Raw genomic sequence first — 20,572 nt, 5'->3', positions numbered from 1 at the left:
CGAACTCTGTGCCCTTGAGCAGTGGCTCTGTAGCCTGAGCCTGTTTTGCTGTTCTTTTTCGTGCAGGCATTTGCAGCCCTCGGTTTGTGCGCTCGACCATCTACAGCGTGCCCTGCACACCGGAGATGCTCAGGCAGACAGCCCTGCCCTTTGCCCTCTGCATCAGCCCATTTGCGCGCCAGGCTCCTGGAGAGGTGCGGGGGGCCCAGAGGCGTCCTTTTCACAATCCTGCCTGCTTGGGGCCTCACTACTTTTTCTTTCCAGTATTGTGGAAAAACAACTTTTGGATGCTGTAAAAGCTGTATAGCAGTGGTATGCCTGGGCATGTGTCCTTCTTAAAAGGCCCAGGGGTGAGACAGCTGCGCATATTGCGCAGTTTTGATACAAATTTGTTTTCCTGCGCCAGACTGCTCCAAAAGCTTGAAAATTGCAAAAATTGCGCCAAACTGCTCCGAAACAGTATGAGAGCCAAGGTTTTTAGCGCTCCCGTCAGTTTCAATGCAGAAAAATGCTTACTGATGGCATAATTTTCCAGCACCCCCAAGGTGGTCCTGTTTGTAAAGGTAATTGATTGATAATTCAATAAAAAAGCCCGCATAAAATTGACCCTGAGATAGTTTTTTCGAATGTAGCAATGTCGGGTTAGCAATGTTATATTCTAGAGTTTTTTAAAGTTTTCTCATCGAAAACCATTAAAAATGATTGTAAAAAATACTTATGTGTACTGATGCGCAAGGTACTTGTGCAAGTTGATGAAAAAACGGCAACGACATCACTGGGCGCCGCCATCTTGGTGTGGGGGAGATTGGAATACATGGCCGCCGGACGAAGCAGTTGTTTGTGGTTCAGGCAGAGGGCCCTTCGCCCATTTCTAGCGTGGTTTTGGTTATGGGGGTGACTGGGTTTACGTTTAGTCGTTTGATCTGTTGCGGGAAGTTGCGCGACTCGAAAGGCGGGAGTTCATCAAAAACAAAGGGATGCCCGCGAATTCGTCGTGTTTCGGCCTTGAGTGTGAGGCGCTGTGCGGGCTTGAAGTGAAATTTCTCACTCATTGCGGTGTTATAAAACGCTGAGCTATGGCTGCCTTTGACAGCGAGCTTGCGAGCGGCGGGAATGGGATGATCGACATTGCTGCAGAAGCTGTGGCGAAGGCTACACCACCGCAAAATGTTCAAGCATTGTCCGAAAACGGGACGGGCTATTATTGCACGCCAGCAACAATGATTCATCTATCTGAAGGGAAACTTAATGCCAACAGGGTGGAGGCTAAACATACCAACGTTTCTCAAATTACGATCGTAGTGAATGTGCACCTTGGGGACTGAAATGGGAGGGCTGGTGGGGTACGACTGTCACCTCCCTTTGCGCAACTTTTGCCGTAGCTCTGCATTTGTGCGTAAAGCCCCGTCTGGGAATACAAAAATAATAATTTCGGCATTTACATGGCAATAGAAATGCCTTACAATTGCTTATACCCCTGTCAAACGTGCCTATTTAAGTGCACTTCCGCCGAGTGCACTCGGGCTTCCCAAGTGACACTTAGGCTGCGCGCTGCTAAACGACGAAATAAAGTGCCCTTGACCGTGATGTCAGTGACGATAGCCGGCGTAAATATTACGCAAAATTACTTGAAATCCCCCCTCTTTATCACGTGAGGAATATTGTAAACAATTCGTTGTGTTTGAATTGTTTAAAATCGCAATCGGCGCATCGCACAAGACCACAGAAACAGAGTCGGGACGGCGACTGAACACCGGCGCTTTTATCTTCACTGTTATTCACTGCGCAGTGAATGACAGCTGCATTATTGTTCGGGGGAAATTATCTGAAAGCGTTGAATACAACGGAAATAGGCTGAAACACGAACACAATCACAGGGCCACAAGAAACCACCTACGAGAACGCCGCAGAGAACGGCTGCCATGGAGCAAAACACCCACCAGGCGGCGCTGGCACGTTGTTGAGAGAGAGGTTATTTTCTTATTTTTCGTCGCTGCTTCAATTTTTTTGTAAAGGTAAATAAGCAATATATCTATAATTAACTTTTAACGTTACTTATTATCATCTAAACGCTCGCGGTTTTACGTTAATTTTTCCGATTTTCGGACTTCTGTTCACGAGATTACTCACTCGGCGAGCTGGCCCCGGTAAAGTGTGTTTGGGGACCACACTCAGCTTAAAGTGCGTTCCTTGTAAAGTGTCATTCGCGTTTGCCGTTTAGCTGCTCCCGAATGACATTTTATCCAAGTGCACTCCGTGTAAGTGCACTTAAATAGGCACGTTTGACAGGGGTATTAGTTTTTCAATTCGATATTCTCAACGGCACTCCACGCTATCTAAACATTGAGCCTAAGCATTTAAAAATGGTTTCAAAAAATGTAGTGCAGTTCGTACCCTGTTATACTCCGGCAGAAAAAACTTTATTGAAAGGCGGTTTCAGTGTTAAAACAGATTAAAAAGTGCTCTTTTTGCCAAAAATTTGATTTTTTAGGCTCCTAAGGGGACATAATAAATGTTGTTGTTCTGCTCCAAATCAAGATTCTTCTGCTCCAAAATCGAGATTTCGCTGCTCCGAAAACTGCTCCCAAATCTGATTCGGCTGTCTCACCCCTGAAGGCCACTAAAGCGTAAAATAAGGTTGGCTATATCGGTAGACTATAGTGCCGTGAATACAGATATTCCACTCTCAGAAGCAGCAGTTGCTCATTAATGCAGTAAATGCCACAGCGTGAAGATGGGTGCCACCCCTTACATTCACTCGGCGTACTGCGGCTCGTGACATCACAAGTCTCGATTGGGAAAGCACAGGACTTGTGGAGCTTGCCTGAGCATTTTTCTGCAACAAGCTGGAACATGGAAACGTAAAATAAATTTGTGCGGGAACATTTTCTTGTCATTCCCTCTCTCTAAAAGATACAAACCTCCGCTAGCAGACATAAAAAAGGCCCAGGTGATAGGCTTTGTCTCAGTTTTCATTTCGTTGAAAGGTTTCCCTGTGTACAAGCACAGTCAAAAGGCTTGGGTGACCATGCAGGCCCACCTGCTCCTACTTACGACTAGTGCATATACATATGCAACAGCCAGTGGCAAAATCAGAATATTAGCACAATCGGCTTGAAACGAGATGGCAGTCAAGTTCATTGCTCAGTTGCGCATGTATTTTCTACACCTGCTTCCGAGAGGCAGTTCGGTAAAGCTTCCATCAGGGGGTGGACTGGGGGGTGGGGCTTAGTGATCGACTTTGCCTGCATGTCACCATACCAAGACGGCATCAAAAACCTTTTAATTAGATTCCAGTATTTGCAAGTGCAAGTAAAGGAGAACAAGCACTCGCGTGGTGGCAACATTCAAGTAAAATAATACCCTAGCTTGCTCTGGGCACTTATGATGTGTTCGTTAACGTGAAAAAAATACTAATGAATGGGAGAGAGAGAAACGCCACCTCTAATTATTATTTCTCAGAGAACAAGGCTCTTTTGGCCTTCAAACTAAAGCCAAGAAAGAATATAAAGCCTGTGATCTTTCAGTTAAAACAGCGTTATTCATTCTTTAGTGTTCCTTTAATAAGCATTGTACTGTGGAATTATTGCCATTTTGACATATTTGCCCTTTGAGTCACCATTTCACTTTCGCTCCTGTTACAGCACTAGTAATGTTTAGTTTGACAACACAGATATAGAAAGCATTTTGTGTGTGCATGTGATGTAACCTGATGTATAATGATTTAGAAGGCAGAAAGTAACTTGTAAGGTAGGCTGCCATAATTTTTTTTTTTTAAGCTTGCTGCAATAAGTGAGAGCTCCTAAAAAATGCATTTTTTCCTGCACTTATTGTGTTGGACATGCAGAAATTGGGCATTAATCGGTCTTCATTTTTAAATTGTCTTTCTGCTTCTGCAGTGCACACACTACCAGGGCTTAAGGTCCCGCAGTGCTGCCACACAATGGGGGAACAGCTATAAGGGATTGTGCCTGCTTCACGGTGCCCTTTTCCAATATGTGGGTGCCGGTTGCTGTTATCAGGCATGTCACTGCAGTTGCGTTATAGTTCGGGCAAATTGGAACTAGGTCAAAAGCATCCTGAAAGCAATATGTGGGCTGTGGCATTAATCTCGCTCAGGGCACTGTAACCCTTGCTTCGTTTTGTCATTGCAGCCCATTGCTTTCTGCTGGTCATGTGCAGTTTGTAAACATCTCTCTTTCTCGGTTTGTGCGGGGAGCTGCGATTGATGCCGCGTTCCGAGTGTCTCGGGGCCAGTGGAGGAAGGCCTGCCTGAGTCCCCGGTTCCTCTCTTGTGCAGAGCGCCTTGCCCCTGAGCGACTTTGGAGAAGAGGGCCCCGTGCGGTGTAACCGGTGCAAGGCCTACATGTGCCCCCTGATGCAGTTCATAGACGGAGGGCGTAGATTCCAGTGCGTCTTCTGCAAAGCCACCACTGAGGGTAAGACTTCACTTGGGTCTGACCTTGTCTGAAACTGCCACGTTGGGTAGTTGCAGGGTGCGCGCTATTACCATATTTACTCGCATAATGAACCCTCCCCCCACTTTTCTTCTTGAGAATTTGCTTTTTTGGTCACTTTGAATAAAAAATGCAGCGGGAATATGTTTTTATCTCAGCATAATTGCTGATGCAGTAACTTGATATCACGCCACAGTACACGCAGAAATGCTAAAAACGCATTCCAACAAAAAAATCTCAGTAGTAGCCAGAGACATGAGTGGGAATGCTGTGGCTCACAATTTAAAAATTGCGCGCTTGCAGTGTGCCACCTGCTGAACACAAAACAAACCTCGCGCCATAAAAACGTTGCAGCGTGCGAACAAAGCGCTAAACGTACTCCACACTCCTTTCCTGCTATTTGCCGTTCCCGCTGGTCTTGGTGGCGTGCGAATAAAGCACTAAACGTACTCTGTACTCCCCTGCTCTTGCTGTTTCACGACTTCGCCATGACGCTCCGTGGTGTTGTTGTTCAGCTGTGTTCCAACCTTTTTTTGTGCTCCTGGTGCGCGCCATACGATTGGCCAGTACATGAGCTGCACAGACGGTTTTAAACTGAAGGTGGTGGAGCATGTGTTGATGCACATGGAAACCGTGCGGCTGGGCAGCACTTCAGTGTTGACCCACTGCGTGTACACTACAGGAGAAAACAACGTTTTTGGTTGGTGAACAAGGATTGCCGTGTGTTTCGTGGGCCCAAAAAAGGGAAGTTTCAGGGTGTGAGAAAAGTTTTGCAGTGCTTTGACGGCACGGAAGACTGTGCACTGTGGGCTGACTATGAATGTAAAGCCCCAAGCGACTTCAGTGAGGAGGACAGCTCCATGGCGAGTAGGGGGCCACTGGCATGTTCAGAATAAAACAGAAATTCCATTACATAATCCCCCAGGTGCTTTGACGAAAATGGTAAGGCCCTGACGCGCTTCTCTTAGCAACTTTATTGTGTGGAATTTCAACTTTTAAAAAATCTGTTGCAATTTTTTCCCGCATAATGAACCCTCCCTCCAAATACATGCCGAATTTTCTGGAAAAAAAGTGGGTTCATTACGCAAGTAAATACGGTATTATTATTCCAGCACTCTCAGGAACCTGAGTCACAGGACTTTGTTCAATTATTTCATTTGTTGTCATTCCAGTTGCAGGTATCTCGCATGGCTTGTGAGAAGGTGTGGGAGCTCGTTCCGGACTTGTGTGGAAAAGTTTCTCTTAGACTGCTCCGTTGATATCATTGCTGCCTGCCGTAAAAATTGTTTTGGTCCAAATCAGACCAAACTATATTTTTTTTTCTTTAGCCCTTAGTATGATGCGTTTAGTACCATGAATTGATACAAACCAAGATTCGCCTGCTCTAAAATCCAGATTTCTCTGGTGCAAATGCTTTTTGACATCCCACCTCTGGCGTTCACCAGGGGCAAAATTCTGAGTTGTGTGCCCATCTGAAGTTGCGACATAGCTCTGGTTGTGAGGCCTCTGACGTGCACAGAAACCAGTGCGCTGCCATGTTTGTACCATGACACATCAATGCCATTCGCCTTCAGCCAGTCAGGGCTCGCAAGAAGGGGACACGTTGAAATGGCCAAAACTCAGAATTGCACCCCAGGGATCGAAAATGTTCAGATCAGAACGGCATGGCTTGTGTAAAGTTCCTTCATGTATAGTGTCAGTTGCACCAGTCAGTTGCACCAAGGGAGCGGAACAATGGTAAAAAGTTGCTGCGTGTTGTGCTTTTCTGCGCCCTTCCTTGATGGTGCGTTGAATTTCCTTACATTTCTGAGGCCTTTATGAGCTCCGACAGGGGCCACCTTGCCTTGTCTCCTTGCATGTTGTTGCATTAAATGAAACTTGCACGATTTTTTTTTAATTTTCTGTACAATTTTTGTCAAACCAGTTTTAAGGTGCAAAATATTTGGTTAGCAGAAGCAAAGGAAAAAAGCTCCCCATACATGGACACTGCTACTTTCACCAGTGCCAGTGTCAATCGTTCATTCAAACACAGGGGACTGGCAGTCCTTGCATTGTCAGTAGTGCCACAGTGTGTTATGGTTAACTTTATCTCACATTTTGCCAGGGCACAAAAGCACAAAGGCTGGCAGGGAATTTTTTTGCGAGAGGAAAGCATGCAGTGTCATCATGGGTATCATCGTTAAAATATCTTCTTTCTGAGGGTTGATTTGAACACTGGTCACAGCAAGTCTTCAAAATTTTCGTTTTCTCGTCCTGTGGTGGCTCATCTTCTTTTGTCAGAGTGAACTCGGGCACCTTTATTCATTGGTTTGCTTAGTACCTCCTGCTCTGTGATCTTCTGTTTACCAGCCGTACTTTTTTGTGCTAATCGCATGCCAGAAAGGCTTGAATGGGCTTAGTTGATACTGATTTTATCAAAAGCTTGCAGCCTTCTTTCTAAAGCTTAGAGTTGTCTGCTCTTGTCATGGCCATGTTTTTTAGCTCACTGGTAGTGTGAAATTTTTCTGCCAAAGAGAGTTTTATGCAGCTCATGAATGGGGTGCAGCCATGAGGGTGAGCTGTTCTTTTGTTGCGTCCAGTGCCTCCTTCCTACTTTGCCCACCTTGACCATCTGGGCCAGCGTTCAGACAAGTTCCAGCGGCCTGAGCTCTGCCTTGGCTCCTACGAAATTGTCGCCACCAAGGAGTACTGCAAGGTATTTATGACAGACAGCTTCTCGAGTTGCGTACAAATTTAGAGTAGTTTTATAAAGAGGAAAAAAATTATGTAGCCCTTACTTGTACTACTGCCAGCATATAGTTCGTCATTCTGTGCCATCCTTCCTAAATCACACTTGGGACAACAGTTGGGGGGTGTCATTATCGGAAAAATGTCCCACGAGAAATGCGTATTTTGTGAGGCCCTCCATTCGAACTTGTGTGGATTTTTCTGCAATTTCGAACGGTGTACTCTTATGAAGTTGGTGTCGATTGGCCCTCCTTTTCTCAGTGGCCCATCAACTTTTTTTTTTTAGGCTTAGTTTTTGTTGCCCTTGCATGGCCAAGTGTGCCATTAGCACCATGTTGTTTAATTCTCACTGCTGTGTCTTTTTAGAAATGTTAAGCGTTCTTTAGTTTCAAGGTGGTGCTTTTTTGTACAAGCATAAAAGCTGATATTGTTTTGCAAGGCACAGAGCAGGTGCTTTGTATTTTTGCGATCACAATAAAAGTGCACCTTCAGTGAGTAGTCCATGGCATAGTTTTGTGATAGTTTAGTCATCTGTGTGCAAGTTGACAGCAGAAGAAATCTAAGGACATTTTTTGTAACTGTGACTATGCATGGAATGTTCACTACATGCAGTTTCGTGCATTGTGGAAAGGCGGGATATGCACGGGATGTTGTGGTGCCATATTTCACGGGCTGGGATACGTTCTCACGAGCAGCTCGTTCTTTCAGAACTCCGTGTTTCCTCGGCCTCCAGCCTTTCTGTTCCTGCTAGACGTGTCTTACAATAGCGTCCGGAATGGGCTTGTACGTCTCTTCTGCAGCCATATCCAGACTATCCTTCAAGAACTGCCCAGGTGAGGCATCTGTTTTCAAAAGTTCTTAATGGAACAAGTCAATCTCAAATGTTAGTCAATGCTGCAAAGTTTTGTTGTTGTTTCTAATTCAATGTTTATACGCAGAGCTGATGGGGACCCTGATCTGTCTAAAGTTCGTGTAGGTTTCATCACCTACAGCAGTGTCGTGCACTTCTACAATCTCAACGTGAGTGCTGCACCTGCTTGAACTAGCTGTTATATTTTTGTACTTTATTTTCACGACATTACTCTTTGCACCAAAACTCAACACGAAGCCAAGGCTTTGTGTGAAACTGAAAAATTTGTTATGTTCCTCATTCTGCGAAATCTCCACCTTGTAATTCAGGACGGTGAAAGAATAAGACCAGAAAGTTTTATTTTATCATTGCTTACAGTTTTTAAAAAACCATGTAGGAGCTCAAATCTGTGGTTGAAGGTTTTGGGGGGAAAACATTTTACTTTTGTTAACACTTAATAATAACTAAATTGTTCAATAAACACTTAATGAGTTACTGAATGCATCAAAGCACCATGTGTTTGTTAACCCTTTGAGGGTTCTTGCTGTACGTGTACTGCGGCGGTTTTCCGTCCCGCAAGGTCTTTGCCGTACGGGTACGATTTCGAGCATCCATTTGAAATTTCGCGCCATATTAACGATGCATGCTCCCTGGGAGGTGCTGCCACCTCCTGGGACTGACAAGAAGTGTTTGAAATTTGATTGTGCTACCTTCTTGCGGTGAAAAACAGAACTCTCTGCCTTCGGCGCGTTATGGCGTCTGTACGTGTCAACGCGTTTCGTGGTTTCAGTTTTGCCACGTGATTGCATCGGAGGCGCGCGAAACTTGATCGGCGCTCACTATCAGGGGCAGCGGAAGTTGATTTCGATCTATATTGGCGCTGCTCTTATTTTGTTTATTACCCACGCTCACTAGGTATTCTTGCCCTCCTTGCTTGGAACTGAAGTAACCTAATCGGAGACGCTGTTGCGGGGGCGGCGGAAGTTGATTTCTATCTATATTGGCGCTGCTATTAGCTTGTTTATCGCCGGCGCGCATGAGTTATTCTCGCTCTCCTTGTTTACTGGGTTGCCTTCGAGTTCTTCAAATGCACTGCAAAGCGGCGATATGGCCCAACGAACTGCCCGCTCTGATGACACCGATTGCGATGACTCTTCTGACTCTGAGTTTGCTCCTTTCACCGAGTCTGAATCGGAAGACAGTCTTTCTTCGGAAGAAGACAGCTCATTTTCGGACATGCGCTTTATGCGTGCAGACTGCGATAAGGCACTGTGCGTAGACCGTGTTTCAAGGAATACCTCACTCTGAAATACTATTGAACATTTTTTAGTTCTAAGTGATGCTGACCCCAAAATACTGTTCCTGATAATTTTTTACCATTTAATCCTGACTTTAGACATTTTGTACATTCCAAATCCGCAATAAACTAATTTGACCACCAGGGAAAGTTTTTTTCAAAAAAAATTCGACCCTCAAAGTTAAGTGGGCTGTTATGTTGGAAGGACAGGAAATAAGCAACCCAGTTTCCTGGTTAACTACATTTTTCTCAATCGTTCAGGGCCTTCTGTCTTGAGCTATGATGAGGAAAATGTAAAACGGCCATAACTAAGTTCATGTTTTTGGCCCCCCAAATGGAGATTTCTGTTTCAAAGTAGTACCTGTAGAATTCGGGCTGTATGGGCAAGACAAAAAATGGTAAAAAAAAATAATAGGAGTCTTGAAACGATTTGCAAACCTGTACTCAACTGAACGGGCAATGTCTGACATCTATTCACCTGATCAGTATGGCTGAACTCCCAGCCTACAACATTTGCTGCTAGAGTGGCATCTTTGTTACACCGGCGATCGTACACATGCCAAAGGAACCATGTTTAACATGAACTGTGTTGTTGTAAACCGTTTGCACTGTATCATTCCAGTCTTAGTTGCCGTTCAGCTAGCCGCAGTTAACGTAAATCAAGCTTGCTCAAGCTTACCGACATCAGTTTTATGTATAAGTGACATGGACACTTTTTGACTGAACGTTATCAGCACCTGGTAGCTTAGGGCATGAACACATTTATTGATGTAACTTCCAGTAGTCAGAAATTAACATCAATCTGTTCTTTATTCCCCAAGCGCAAAACCAATGAGAGAGAAGCAGCAATGCTTTGCTCCGTGGAGTTTCACCCCGCCTAATTTAATACTTTCATGCTTTAACTCTTTCGTTACCGCGGGAAATTGACCAATTTTGAAGGGTCTAACAAAACATTTTTTCGTGCTATACATATTGGTTAGGCACACATTGCAGTGACATACAATGCAGATTATTCCACGCGCTTTCCAACGACACCAGTTTTATTAATGTTTTCCTAAATAATGATTCCGAAAAAAATTATCGAATTCGAAATTTTTGTCCGCGCGTCGAAGAAAAAAGAAAAAAAGTAAGTTGTGTATAATAAACCACGTGTAGTAGAAAAAATTTAGAATATACATTTTGTAGGTAGACATTTCGAAAACCCGTCCTAGAAAAAAAAATTGAGTTGCGCAGTACAATTTGTCAAATATAAAAGAAAATGTTAGCCCACGTGGTGCCCATGCCATGTGGTGAAGCCCAACCTCTATTTCAGGTTTTGCTATTTTGGATAGTTCTCTAGAAGAAATCTGGTGGTTTGACATTATTAAAGGCCCAAATTAGCCTCCACGTGATGTAAAAACACCTTGTCAATGATTATGACCGGCACAATATTGAAGGCAAGCAAGCGATGTGAAAAAAATCCGCTTGGAGTTGAGAACCAAACTCTTTGGTGGATGCTTGTTGACGTTCTGATGATCGCTCATCAGTCAGAACTTTCATTTGCGTTTTATTATCATGTTCTGACTCACTATGGTAGCCCTGCTTGCAGGAATAAGGTACGATGCGCTAGAATCATGCCCAGCAAGCTTTCACCAAGCCGCCGTCGGGCTGTGAGGCGAGTTCAGCACTACGAGCCTACTACATTGCAGCGCCACCTAACAATTTTGAAAAGAAACAAATACAAGACTGTTGGAGACTTTGTCAGAATAAACAGTACTACTAAGAAGCGACACTAGACTTCCGGAAATACCCTTGTATGAAACCTAAACTGGCCGGTGAACAGCTGGCGGTGTTCAAGGCCAATTGGAAGCGTTCTCCTCGTCTGAACTGATACCCGACGACTTGGTGTTATCGTTTGACTTTCAGCGGAAGCTCTTATCGCAGAAGCAAGGCGTAGATAAAGTGGAAGCGCGAGCGGCATGCTTGTTTTGAGGAGCAGTAGCGGGCGACGGAGGCGCCATGGCAAATGAGCTTGTAGTTGGGTAACTGCGTAGCAGCGCCAAATATGAATTTCGCAATGCGAAAACGAAACCGAAACTGCTGGAAATTGGTTGAAAATGTCAGGCACACTTGCTAGACATGCGGGGGACCATCAGAAATAAGCTTTGGGAGAATAAAGCTGCCCTTTGTCCGAACCAAAGATCATTAGTGAATAGCTGGGGCCATTTTCAAGTAATTATCACCTCTCAATGCTGTCGGATAACAAAGCTGACCCCATTATTTGGTATTTGACTTGCCAGGAGCCTTTTGACAAAAAAAAAATTATGGTAATGCAGCCTAACCATGACCTGCATCCTTTTTTCTCAAGTGCAGCAGCCACGCCCCCTTCGTCAAAAACACGCACACCTCAGCTCGCAAAAAACGCCGCCAAAAATCTCAGTGTCGCCGGAGCGGGAAAATTTAAACTGATTCTAAAAGGGCAATGCCTAGACTAATCACTGGCTGCATTAGGTGTACGAGAAACGACTACAACATGTCGAAATAGGCAATATAAATCATCGATCACCGGTGATCGATTTGAATAGGCGCGGTAACGAAAGAGTTAAGTAATAGCGTTAACGTTGTTTGGACTGTTGGATATGCTTACTGGTGGCTTACTGCAAAAGCAGTCTAGTTGTTGTGTAAAATTGTGGGTGCGTTAAAAATAAACGAGACTGCAGGGGTGAAGAGAAAATAAAAATTAGACCTGTATGCCCAGTTTTTCAGCCGTGCTTGCTCTTCTTGAGTGTGGTCAAGGGCCAAAATTATCTGCCACTCGACTACAAGGTGCACAAATGGGTTTTTTTTTTATCTCATAAAGCAAAGGGCAGCTTTCACAAAGTATTGGCAAAAGGGCGCTGTTGCCAACCCAGAAGCAGCCAGCAACTCAAAGTGCTGCTACAGTGGTTTCCAGACAACAGAAGCGGCCATGCCACCAGTCATGCAATTGATAAATTTATGGCAACTTAGTAGGCATTATTTTTAAGTATCTGCAGTCAACTGTTTTAATATACTATAACAAACTTGAAGCGTGTTCATCTCCTGAATGTTCAAAATAAGACAGACAACTATTTTTGGGGAGTATATTTTCTCTATCCCAATGAAAGGGCATCTCTTCAAACCAAAATGGCTTTGCTGATAGTGCCCCAGAACTTTTTAAATCAGAATTTTTAGATCTGCCAGCCATATGTGGCCTGCCAAAAGGAATGCTGGCAATCATGACGGTGAGCTGTGCGGCCATGGAGGAAGAAAAATTTTATCAGGGAGCTTGACATCAGGCGGCCCACCTTTCACAAAACCAAACTCCTCTGACACCCCATTCTCCTCCCCTCCCCTTGGTCTCATCCGACGCATTGCATCCTGGGAGTTCGTACACTCGCCCCCCAGGCTCGGGGTAGCATTTAGTGGCTCCGGCTGGCTGCCGGTGGAGGTGGAGTGGCATCGCCGAAGGTGCCGTACGAGATTTGTCGCCAGTGTTGCGCTCCCCGCCTCGATCGGGAAAGTGCTGCCGCTGTCGCCGTTCAAAGCGAGGCGAAAAGTAGATTGCATGCGCAGGAAGCACCTTCACGAAGTGAGAGCCGGATTTGACTTCTGACATTTGATCGCTCGAGATAAGAGGTGGTGCAAAAAGCTTTGGTTTTGCTTGCGTGTGCGTATGCATACGTTTGCCTTATTGGTGGTCCAGCATGGACAGACATGCACATGCACACAGCTCGGGTGAGCAGCCGGGTGAGGCGCTAAGAACTACCGCTTGTCCATCACACGAGGGTGTACTCCCCTCGAGTTTTTCCTTTTTATTTTTATTGCTAGGCTTACCCTTGTCGTGTGATGCTTCCTCGTAAACTTTTTTCCTCCATGCGTGCAGCGACATACTTTTAACTGTACGTGAGATGAAAAGAGGTATTTAAAACCATATCTCTGGCTAAAGCAACAATAATATTCAGTCTTTCTTATTCCTTTATACGGTTTTTGAATCGTGCATTGAAACCAATGGAGTTGTTTGGACACGTACTGTAGTGTCATGTTTTGACACTACATGGTGCTACCTTTCAGAGCTCAGAATGTTCGGTGCCAAATTAAAATTATTGCCGCCTGTTTATTTGGAAATTCCTTGTGGTTACCCCACTATACATAAAATGCTGGCTTTCGTATGAGCTAGAGGACATGCACTCCACAAAAATCGATTAACTGTCCCTGTAACTTGATGTTAGTGCTAGTTGTGCTGCCGGCCGACGGTGTCGCATGAGTGCTTGAGGTGTGCCCCTTCCAAAAAATTAATAAATAAATAAACGAGCATTTCCAAAACGTCTCGTCAAATCTAGGAGCCATGATTTCCTAAAATATTCTCAAAGGGGTTATCCAAGCTGAGAGATTGTCTTCACGACCCCTTGAATACGTTCTTGTCCTGTTCACCTTGCTTTTCAGGCCAGCCTGGCTCAACCCCAGATGCTGGTGGTGCCAGACGTGCATGACATGTTTGTGCCTTTGTTGGATGGCTGCCTCGTCTCTGTGCAAGAGGCCTCCAGCCTCATTGACAGGTGAGCTCTCTCTCTGTCTCTTCCCACCTGGCCACCTTTGGGCTCCCCTGATGCACAGCAACTGCTCTTTCTTTGTGCCTGGGTCTTTGGGACAGCCCTTTGGGCAGCAGAGCTTTGGAAAATGAAGGTGACAGTTTTTGATATTCAAAAGTAGCAGATATTAGTTACATGAGGGTAGAGAGCATGGTTAATAGTGTCCAGTGCACTTTATAGAGAACCCTTTTGTGGTTTGGCCAGGAGAAGGGGACTTTGGAGCATGAAGCTTCTTTTTTTCTGTACAGCCTGAATTTGCCTCAACTACATCAAATTTCATAAAGCTATGCACTTGGCTGATGGGACTGATGTTTTCTAAAGCTAGAGTGCATTGGCATCTGTTTACTATTCATGGTAAATCTTGCATGGGTGCACTACACTGTGTGTGGGGATCCAGGAGCAACAGCTGCATCATGGCAGTGCTGGGTCTTTGTACCTGCCTTGTCTCACCTGTTTTCTTGCATTTTAAATATTTGCCATTTAAGTCCATGAACGTATCACTGTATCACGTTGACTTATGGAAATATTTGACTTCTGGTTGCCACAGAGCTATACAATTGTTAGGTATTTAGGCTAACTACCTGCTTGAGAACTGTGCTGGAAGGAAGGTTGTGCAGGACTTATTCATATCTGTAGCCAATGGGCTACGACATTTGTGCCCCTCACATAATGTACGCTTGGCCAATTTAGATGCAGACTGTCATCCACACGAAAAAAACTTTGCCTCCATTTCAACCAAAGTGCAAATTTGAGCCTCCTCTTTTTCTACCATCCAAATTTGTGTGACCAGTATACAGGTACAAAAGTGCCTTGAAGCCACAACTCTTCAGGGGCACAAGCGTGAGCAAGGAGCCAAGGAAAGATAAAAGGCGTAAAAAGACTGGGTTTTTGTTTGTTTGTTGTATTGCATGCGAAATGATGCCACAGTTGCATTTATTTTACCTATTGGAATACTGAAACCTATGGGTATACCGAGCAACTCATGTACTATGTGGTAGGTTTTTTATTATAATTATAATTTTTTCCCTGTTGTTTTGAGGTCACGTGTCTTTTGGAGACATAAATTAGGTTATAAGGACACATCGGAACATAGTAAGTGCGATTGAGGCAGCGAGCTTTGTTTCACATGTTCATGAGTGAAGGTTTCATCCTTAAAACTATCTGAGGACACGACTGTCATATGGCGGCGTGCTCGTATCGCAACACCTACAGACCCTTGGACAGCGCGTTTTCCAAAGCTGAACTTGGAAGTAACTAAAAGAAAAAAAAATCTTGTCCTAAACGTCAAGCCTAGACTCCATGCTTCTTACTCACGCCCCAACAGAAAAGTTCATTGCTTGCAATGGGTCCTGAACTCCTGAAAAGGAGCTACAGAGGGCACATGGGAAGTAACAGCCAACGGACAGGCACCCAAAATGTGATGAGGCACACAAAACAGTGGCAGTCAAAAGGAGGCAGCCCACCTGTTAAGCTGGAATGCATTGCAAGATCCGAGAGTAGGCAAAAGGGGCAGCAGCTGTGCTCACCACATGACAACAACACACGACCACGAGTGCTGGTGCTCTATAGCAGGTGGCACAGCACGGCTGTGCTGCTCATGTGTACATGCCATGCCTGAAGGAGGCAGTGATGCTGCTTCTCCTGAATGCTTCTTTCTCCATAAACCATGCTGCGGTAGCATATTGTTTCCTTGTACTTCTGAGAAAGCTGTGCTTTGCGTGGGTAAAGGCCATTCGCTAAGTGCCCTACTGTGCTAACAACTCCTCTGTCACTTGGTTTCAGTCTGTTGGAGCAGATTCCTGTACTGTTTGGAGAAACTCGAGAAACTGAAGTGGTTCTGGGTGCAGCTATTCAAGCTGGTTTGGAAGCTCTCAAGGTAATTTCTGCATAATCCCTGTACACTAAATTACAAAGCACGCAGTCTTTTCTGACCTGTTGCCAATTGGAGGAAATTTAGCACTCTGGCACCTTACGTCAATTTCACCATCAGGTCCAGCGTCGTCACTGAGGTGGCCTCGCCTCACTCCCGTCTCAGTACAACCCAAGCCAAAAATTGGACAAACTTGTTTCAATACTGTGTCAATGCCAGTATGGCGTAGTCCAGGTGTAGCTCCAGCATGCAAAGCCCCCTTTTGAGCTTGCCACTAAAGTTAAAAAGTTTGGGCACTTGATTTCATGCCACTCACCCACCACAGAGAAGGCATGAAATTGAACAGGAGCAAAACTGTATGGCACAAACAGCATGATTTCATCTGTATAATTTCATAACAGGTAGGCTGATATCGTGCACATGCTGGTACACACACTGCTTGTTTGGCATTGTGTTTTTTTACACCTGTGGAAGCTTGTACCTCCCCTCCCCCCTCCTTTTTCAGGCATCTCAAAAGATATTTTCTTTTTGAATAACAGTGTATATTTAGTTTTCTCAGTGAACTTATTTCCAACTGCACTGAGCCAAACGGCCACGATTGAGATAGGGATTGTCGCATTGCCACACTTCTGATTCGGATGCTTTAACACTTTCGTTACCACGCCTATTCAAATCGATCGCCGGTGATTGATGATTCATATTGCCTATTTCAACATGTTGTAGTCGTTTCTCGTACACCTAATGTGGCCAGTGATTAGTCTAGGCACTGCGCTTTTAGAATGAGTTTAAATTTTCCTGCTCCGGCGACATTCAGATTTTTGATGGCATTTTTCGCGAGCTGAGGTGCGTGTGTTTTTGAGGAAGGGGGCGTGGCTGCTGCACTTGACAAAAAAACGATGCAGATAGTGGTTAGGCTGCATTACCATACTTTTTTGTCAAAAGGCTCCTTGGCAAATCAAGTACCAAATAATGTTGTCAGCTTTGTAATCTGACAGCGTTGAGACGGGATAATTACTTGAAAATGACAAAATGTATATTCGAAATTTTTTCTACACTGGTGGTTTATTATACACAACTTACTTTTTTTTTTATTTTCTTCGACGCGTGGACAAAAATTTCGAATTCGATAATTTTTTTTTTGCAATCGTTATTTATGAAAACATGATTAAAACTGGTGTCATTGGAAAGCGCGTGGAATCATCTGCATTTTATGTCACCACAAAGTGTGCCTAACCTATAAGTATAGCACCGAAAAAATGTTTTGTTAGACACCTCAAAATTGGTCAATTTCCCACGGTAACGAAAGAGTTAAGTGACTGTTAAACGCAGAATTCTTTTACACTGTTTCTTGTGTGTACGTTTTCACTAACCAAAATCTTGCATACTATGTTCAAATCAGTTAAGTGTTTAGGGTCGATGGGCCCGAAGAATAAATAGGTTTACAACACTGGGCAAAACATTTGTCAAATTGGTGGTGCAAAATGGCGTGTGGAGGGTACAATAGCAACATTGTAAATTTTGCCAGGAAACCTGACCTCGTTCACTTTACCCTACTAGTCGAGCAGGCTGTGGCCCTGACCTCCCCACAAACCTGCCTCGTGTAGTAAGGTCTGCTTGCTGTTTAAATCGTCCGCTTGAGGTTGAAAGTGCATTAGGTTGTTTACCTCTGTTTCTAAATGTCATTGTATAGTAATTGCAGGGGGGTGGAACAGCTGCGCGCGCCATTCGGGCCATTGAGCGCCAAACTTGTTTGCCTACGCCATCCTGTGCCAAAACGGCCGTTGTTGTACCAAACGCGTTTGTCAGCGCCGTCCTGCGCCATAGAACTCCAATTGTGTCGCGAGACACGACTGCCATGATGCCCCGTGCCAGAAAACTTGGCTGAAACATCGTGTTTTTGGTTTCAATGGGATTATAGTTTTGGTTTCATCAAGACTATGAGCGGCTATGGACGTTGGCTTTTGCTTAGCTGCAAGGGTGCAGGCACTACGCGCCTTCTGCGCCTTCACTTTGGATTTCTTTTTGTCGCATTTGCGCAGTTTTCTTTGCCAGTGCCGACCGCTGTGCCGCAATCAATGGGAAATGACCAGAAGTGAGGGAAATGTTTGTGTGCCACATTGCAAACAGATAAAAAACAGAATAATATTCGCATGAGAGATTGTACTTTATTGGAGGTGAATTTCAATTTAGTCAGCCTTTCTTGATGAGCGTAGCTGCATGTATTGAACAAACAGAGTCTTCGTTGTTTTGCCCTCGCTTGTTATTTGGTTTGCCTTTGTTGTGAGGTAGTTACTCATTTTTGCTGTGAACTTTGGGGTTAGCTTTGCTTATGTGGAGGATGGTCCAGCATTAATTATGCCTTCGAACACGCTCTCATTACGTAGTCGACGACGTACGTTCGTCGAGTCTCGCAAATTTGTGACGGATGAGGACAAAGTCATGTTCTGCTTCGCACACACTGAAACCGCTGTTCGATAGAAAAAAATGCAAGGAAATTCCTTGTTTGACAGAATGGCGCCGCGAGTTCGCTTAACGCTGCTGTCCACACCGGGCACGAATGAGGCCTGTTATCTGATACCCTTCGACTATGCTCGTGAGGTTTACCCTTTGAACAGTGCTAACGCTGCAAGGTTGCTGGGGCCGATGGTAGATAACTCCGCATATTGTAAAGTTCCAGGTATTGTACAAGAACTGCTTTCCTGGTTCGGAGTAGGTTCTAGTGCACAGTAGAATGCCAACTATAGGCTCCGTGCGCTGGTATGGTAGCGACACCAGCGCCTGAACAACTAGCGCCATCTACGGCCACTGGAGGCATTTATCGGATGTCATCGCTTGCGCCCTTCCCCGTACTGCCCGCGCTACGCTGCGATGGCTGATTGCTCAAACCAGCGCGCTCGTTTTAACGGTTTTAGAGAGATGGGGGATATTGGCTCGTTTTCTTTTTTATATAAGAAAACCTCAAAACGTGGTCGCCAGCTACACGCCGCAAACGATGTTTACTGCGTCCGGGAGGAGCTAGCGAACGACACGGACCCGTCCGACGGCACATAACAGGTGTGATCCTGGGCTGCGACTTTTAGTTAGAGGCGGGTACAGTGAATGGTTGTGAGTTCTGTTGTAAACACGCGGCTCACGCATCTCTGCACTTTATTATGAGTTCAGTGAGTAAGCGAGGTAGGTGGGGGAAGCTGCACGCGCAAGGCCGGGTGCCACGGCTCGCGTAAACATGCCGATGCAGTTGCTATGTTCGTCAACTCATATAACTGTGAGCACTGGGCAGCTATTGCCAAATTTTAGCGCCGGTATCAACGCCGGTGTTCCAGTTCTGTCCGAATCAACGAAATGTTAGTCGTATGGAGTGGGCCGCGATATCTGCGTCAAAGCAGCCGCCGAGGCCGCACGGGCAGAACCTCCGCGCGTACACCTAGGAAGGGGTAGGCAGCGATGAGCACCATAATACGGAAGAGGAATAACCGATACAGATTAGTAAAGCATAAGCAACACGTAATGCTAAAATGTCGGGCAGGCATAAGCTCAGCGACAAAAAGAAAAAAGAAAACGACCGACACCGTCACTGCTTCACGATGATTGACACGCACATTAATGGCCCATTCGTTCAGCTGCTGTGGTTGCCTGTGGGATCACTGCAGTTTCGTGTCAACCGTTACTGTGCGTCATATTGCGTAGCACTCGGGTAAGATTGGTGGGGTGTATGCTGACGCGCTGTTTTTGTTCCCGATGAAGCTCGCGTTGCCTATGCAAGTTCCTCCGTGCCCCGGCTGTCGCAGATCCCCCCGAAGTTGATAGCGGGTGTGCACAGAAACAAGGTCCCCCCGGAGTACAAACCACATTCACACAAAACAGCAAAACGAACGCTTATGGCCAGAAGTCGATCGGCGTTGTTTACATTGCCCGTCGCACTGTGCGGGTTCATCGCTGTCGCCTTTCCGCTTCATTTCAAGGGAACCGAGATAAACTTTTTTCGTCAGCCTCCTCGCGATCTTTTTAAAATGTTGCGGGAGACGTAGACCCAGCAATACATACAGAAATGCGCACTACTAGCTCGACTTTTTCACAACGACTGCGGAATCTCCGCCCGGTAAGCCGCTCTTTCGGGGTGACCAACATCTGATTTTCGACGGCGCCGCTCTTTGGCGGCGCTGCGGTTGCGCTCGAAACACCAGTGCACGGAGCCTATAGTAGATAGATTACACTTACTTGGCAGTGGGCTGGCACAGCTGCCTGTGCCAGGCCCCCGCCAGACAGCCTTTCTGGCTGCTCCAAGCCTGCTGCAGAAGGCAGGTTTGCCTGCTCCCAGGGCTGCTCCCAAACCCATGTACCCTGTTCCACCCCTGTAATTGCATAACCAAAGGGGGTGTCTCAGTATTTCTGGTACGTAAAAGGCAAAGCCACCTGTCTGTGGGTATATTTGGGACACGTTTCAGAATGCCAAGGTGGTCTTAATTGGTGCCGCATTGTCCACTTACACTACTAAGTGTCGCTACAGCTGTGAACAGGGTTGATTACAAATTCAATTGTACATAAGCCATTTATTTTTAGGAGTTCATTTATTGAACTATTTTTTTAAAGAATGCATTAGCAAACATTATCTAATTATAGGTCACTTGTAATTGTGTGTCGACCATTGGAACACTGTATGGTTTATTTTTTAATCGCAAGTAAATGCCTTATTCAATGTCTCCGGCCTAAAATGTCTGGCAAACGGGGAAATGTTTTGGTGTTAACTACCTCGTTGTATAAACAGTGTTGGCAAGGAAAAAT

At 45.2% G+C, this 20,572-nt stretch overlaps 1 protein-coding gene across 3 annotated transcripts in view; it reads left to right on the top strand.

Annotated features, from left to right (window-relative positions):
* Nucleotides 1-20,572, top strand: part of Sec24cd (COPII coat complex component secretory 24CD) — a 64,249-nt gene that overhangs the window by 19,167 nt on the left and 24,510 nt on the right. For all 3 annotated transcript variants that reach the window (XM_077679600.1, XM_077679601.1, XM_077679599.1), the window contains exons 7-13: nucleotides 67-194; nucleotides 4,301-4,439; nucleotides 7,037-7,152; nucleotides 7,893-8,017; nucleotides 8,123-8,204; nucleotides 13,775-13,887; nucleotides 15,703-15,796. In XM_077679600.1, coding sequence (XP_077535726.1) covers nucleotides 67-194; nucleotides 4,301-4,439; nucleotides 7,037-7,152; nucleotides 7,893-8,017; nucleotides 8,123-8,204; nucleotides 13,775-13,887; nucleotides 15,703-15,796 — 797 coding nt within the window. The remainder of the gene's footprint in view (nucleotides 1-66; nucleotides 195-4,300; nucleotides 4,440-7,036; nucleotides 7,153-7,892; nucleotides 8,018-8,122; nucleotides 8,205-13,774; nucleotides 13,888-15,702; nucleotides 15,797-20,572) is intronic.

The sequence above is a fragment of the Haemaphysalis longicornis genome, unplaced genomic scaffold, assembly GCF_048455015.1.
Source record: "Haemaphysalis longicornis isolate Haplotype H1 unplaced genomic scaffold, Haemaphysalis longicornis Haplotype H1 scaffold_1, whole genome shotgun sequence".
In the NCBI taxonomy this organism is placed as follows: Eukaryota; Metazoa; Arthropoda; class Arachnida; order Ixodida; family Ixodidae; genus Haemaphysalis; species Haemaphysalis longicornis.
Note: the sequence above shows the minus strand (reverse complement) of the source record. Positions and strands in the feature narration are given on the sequence as shown.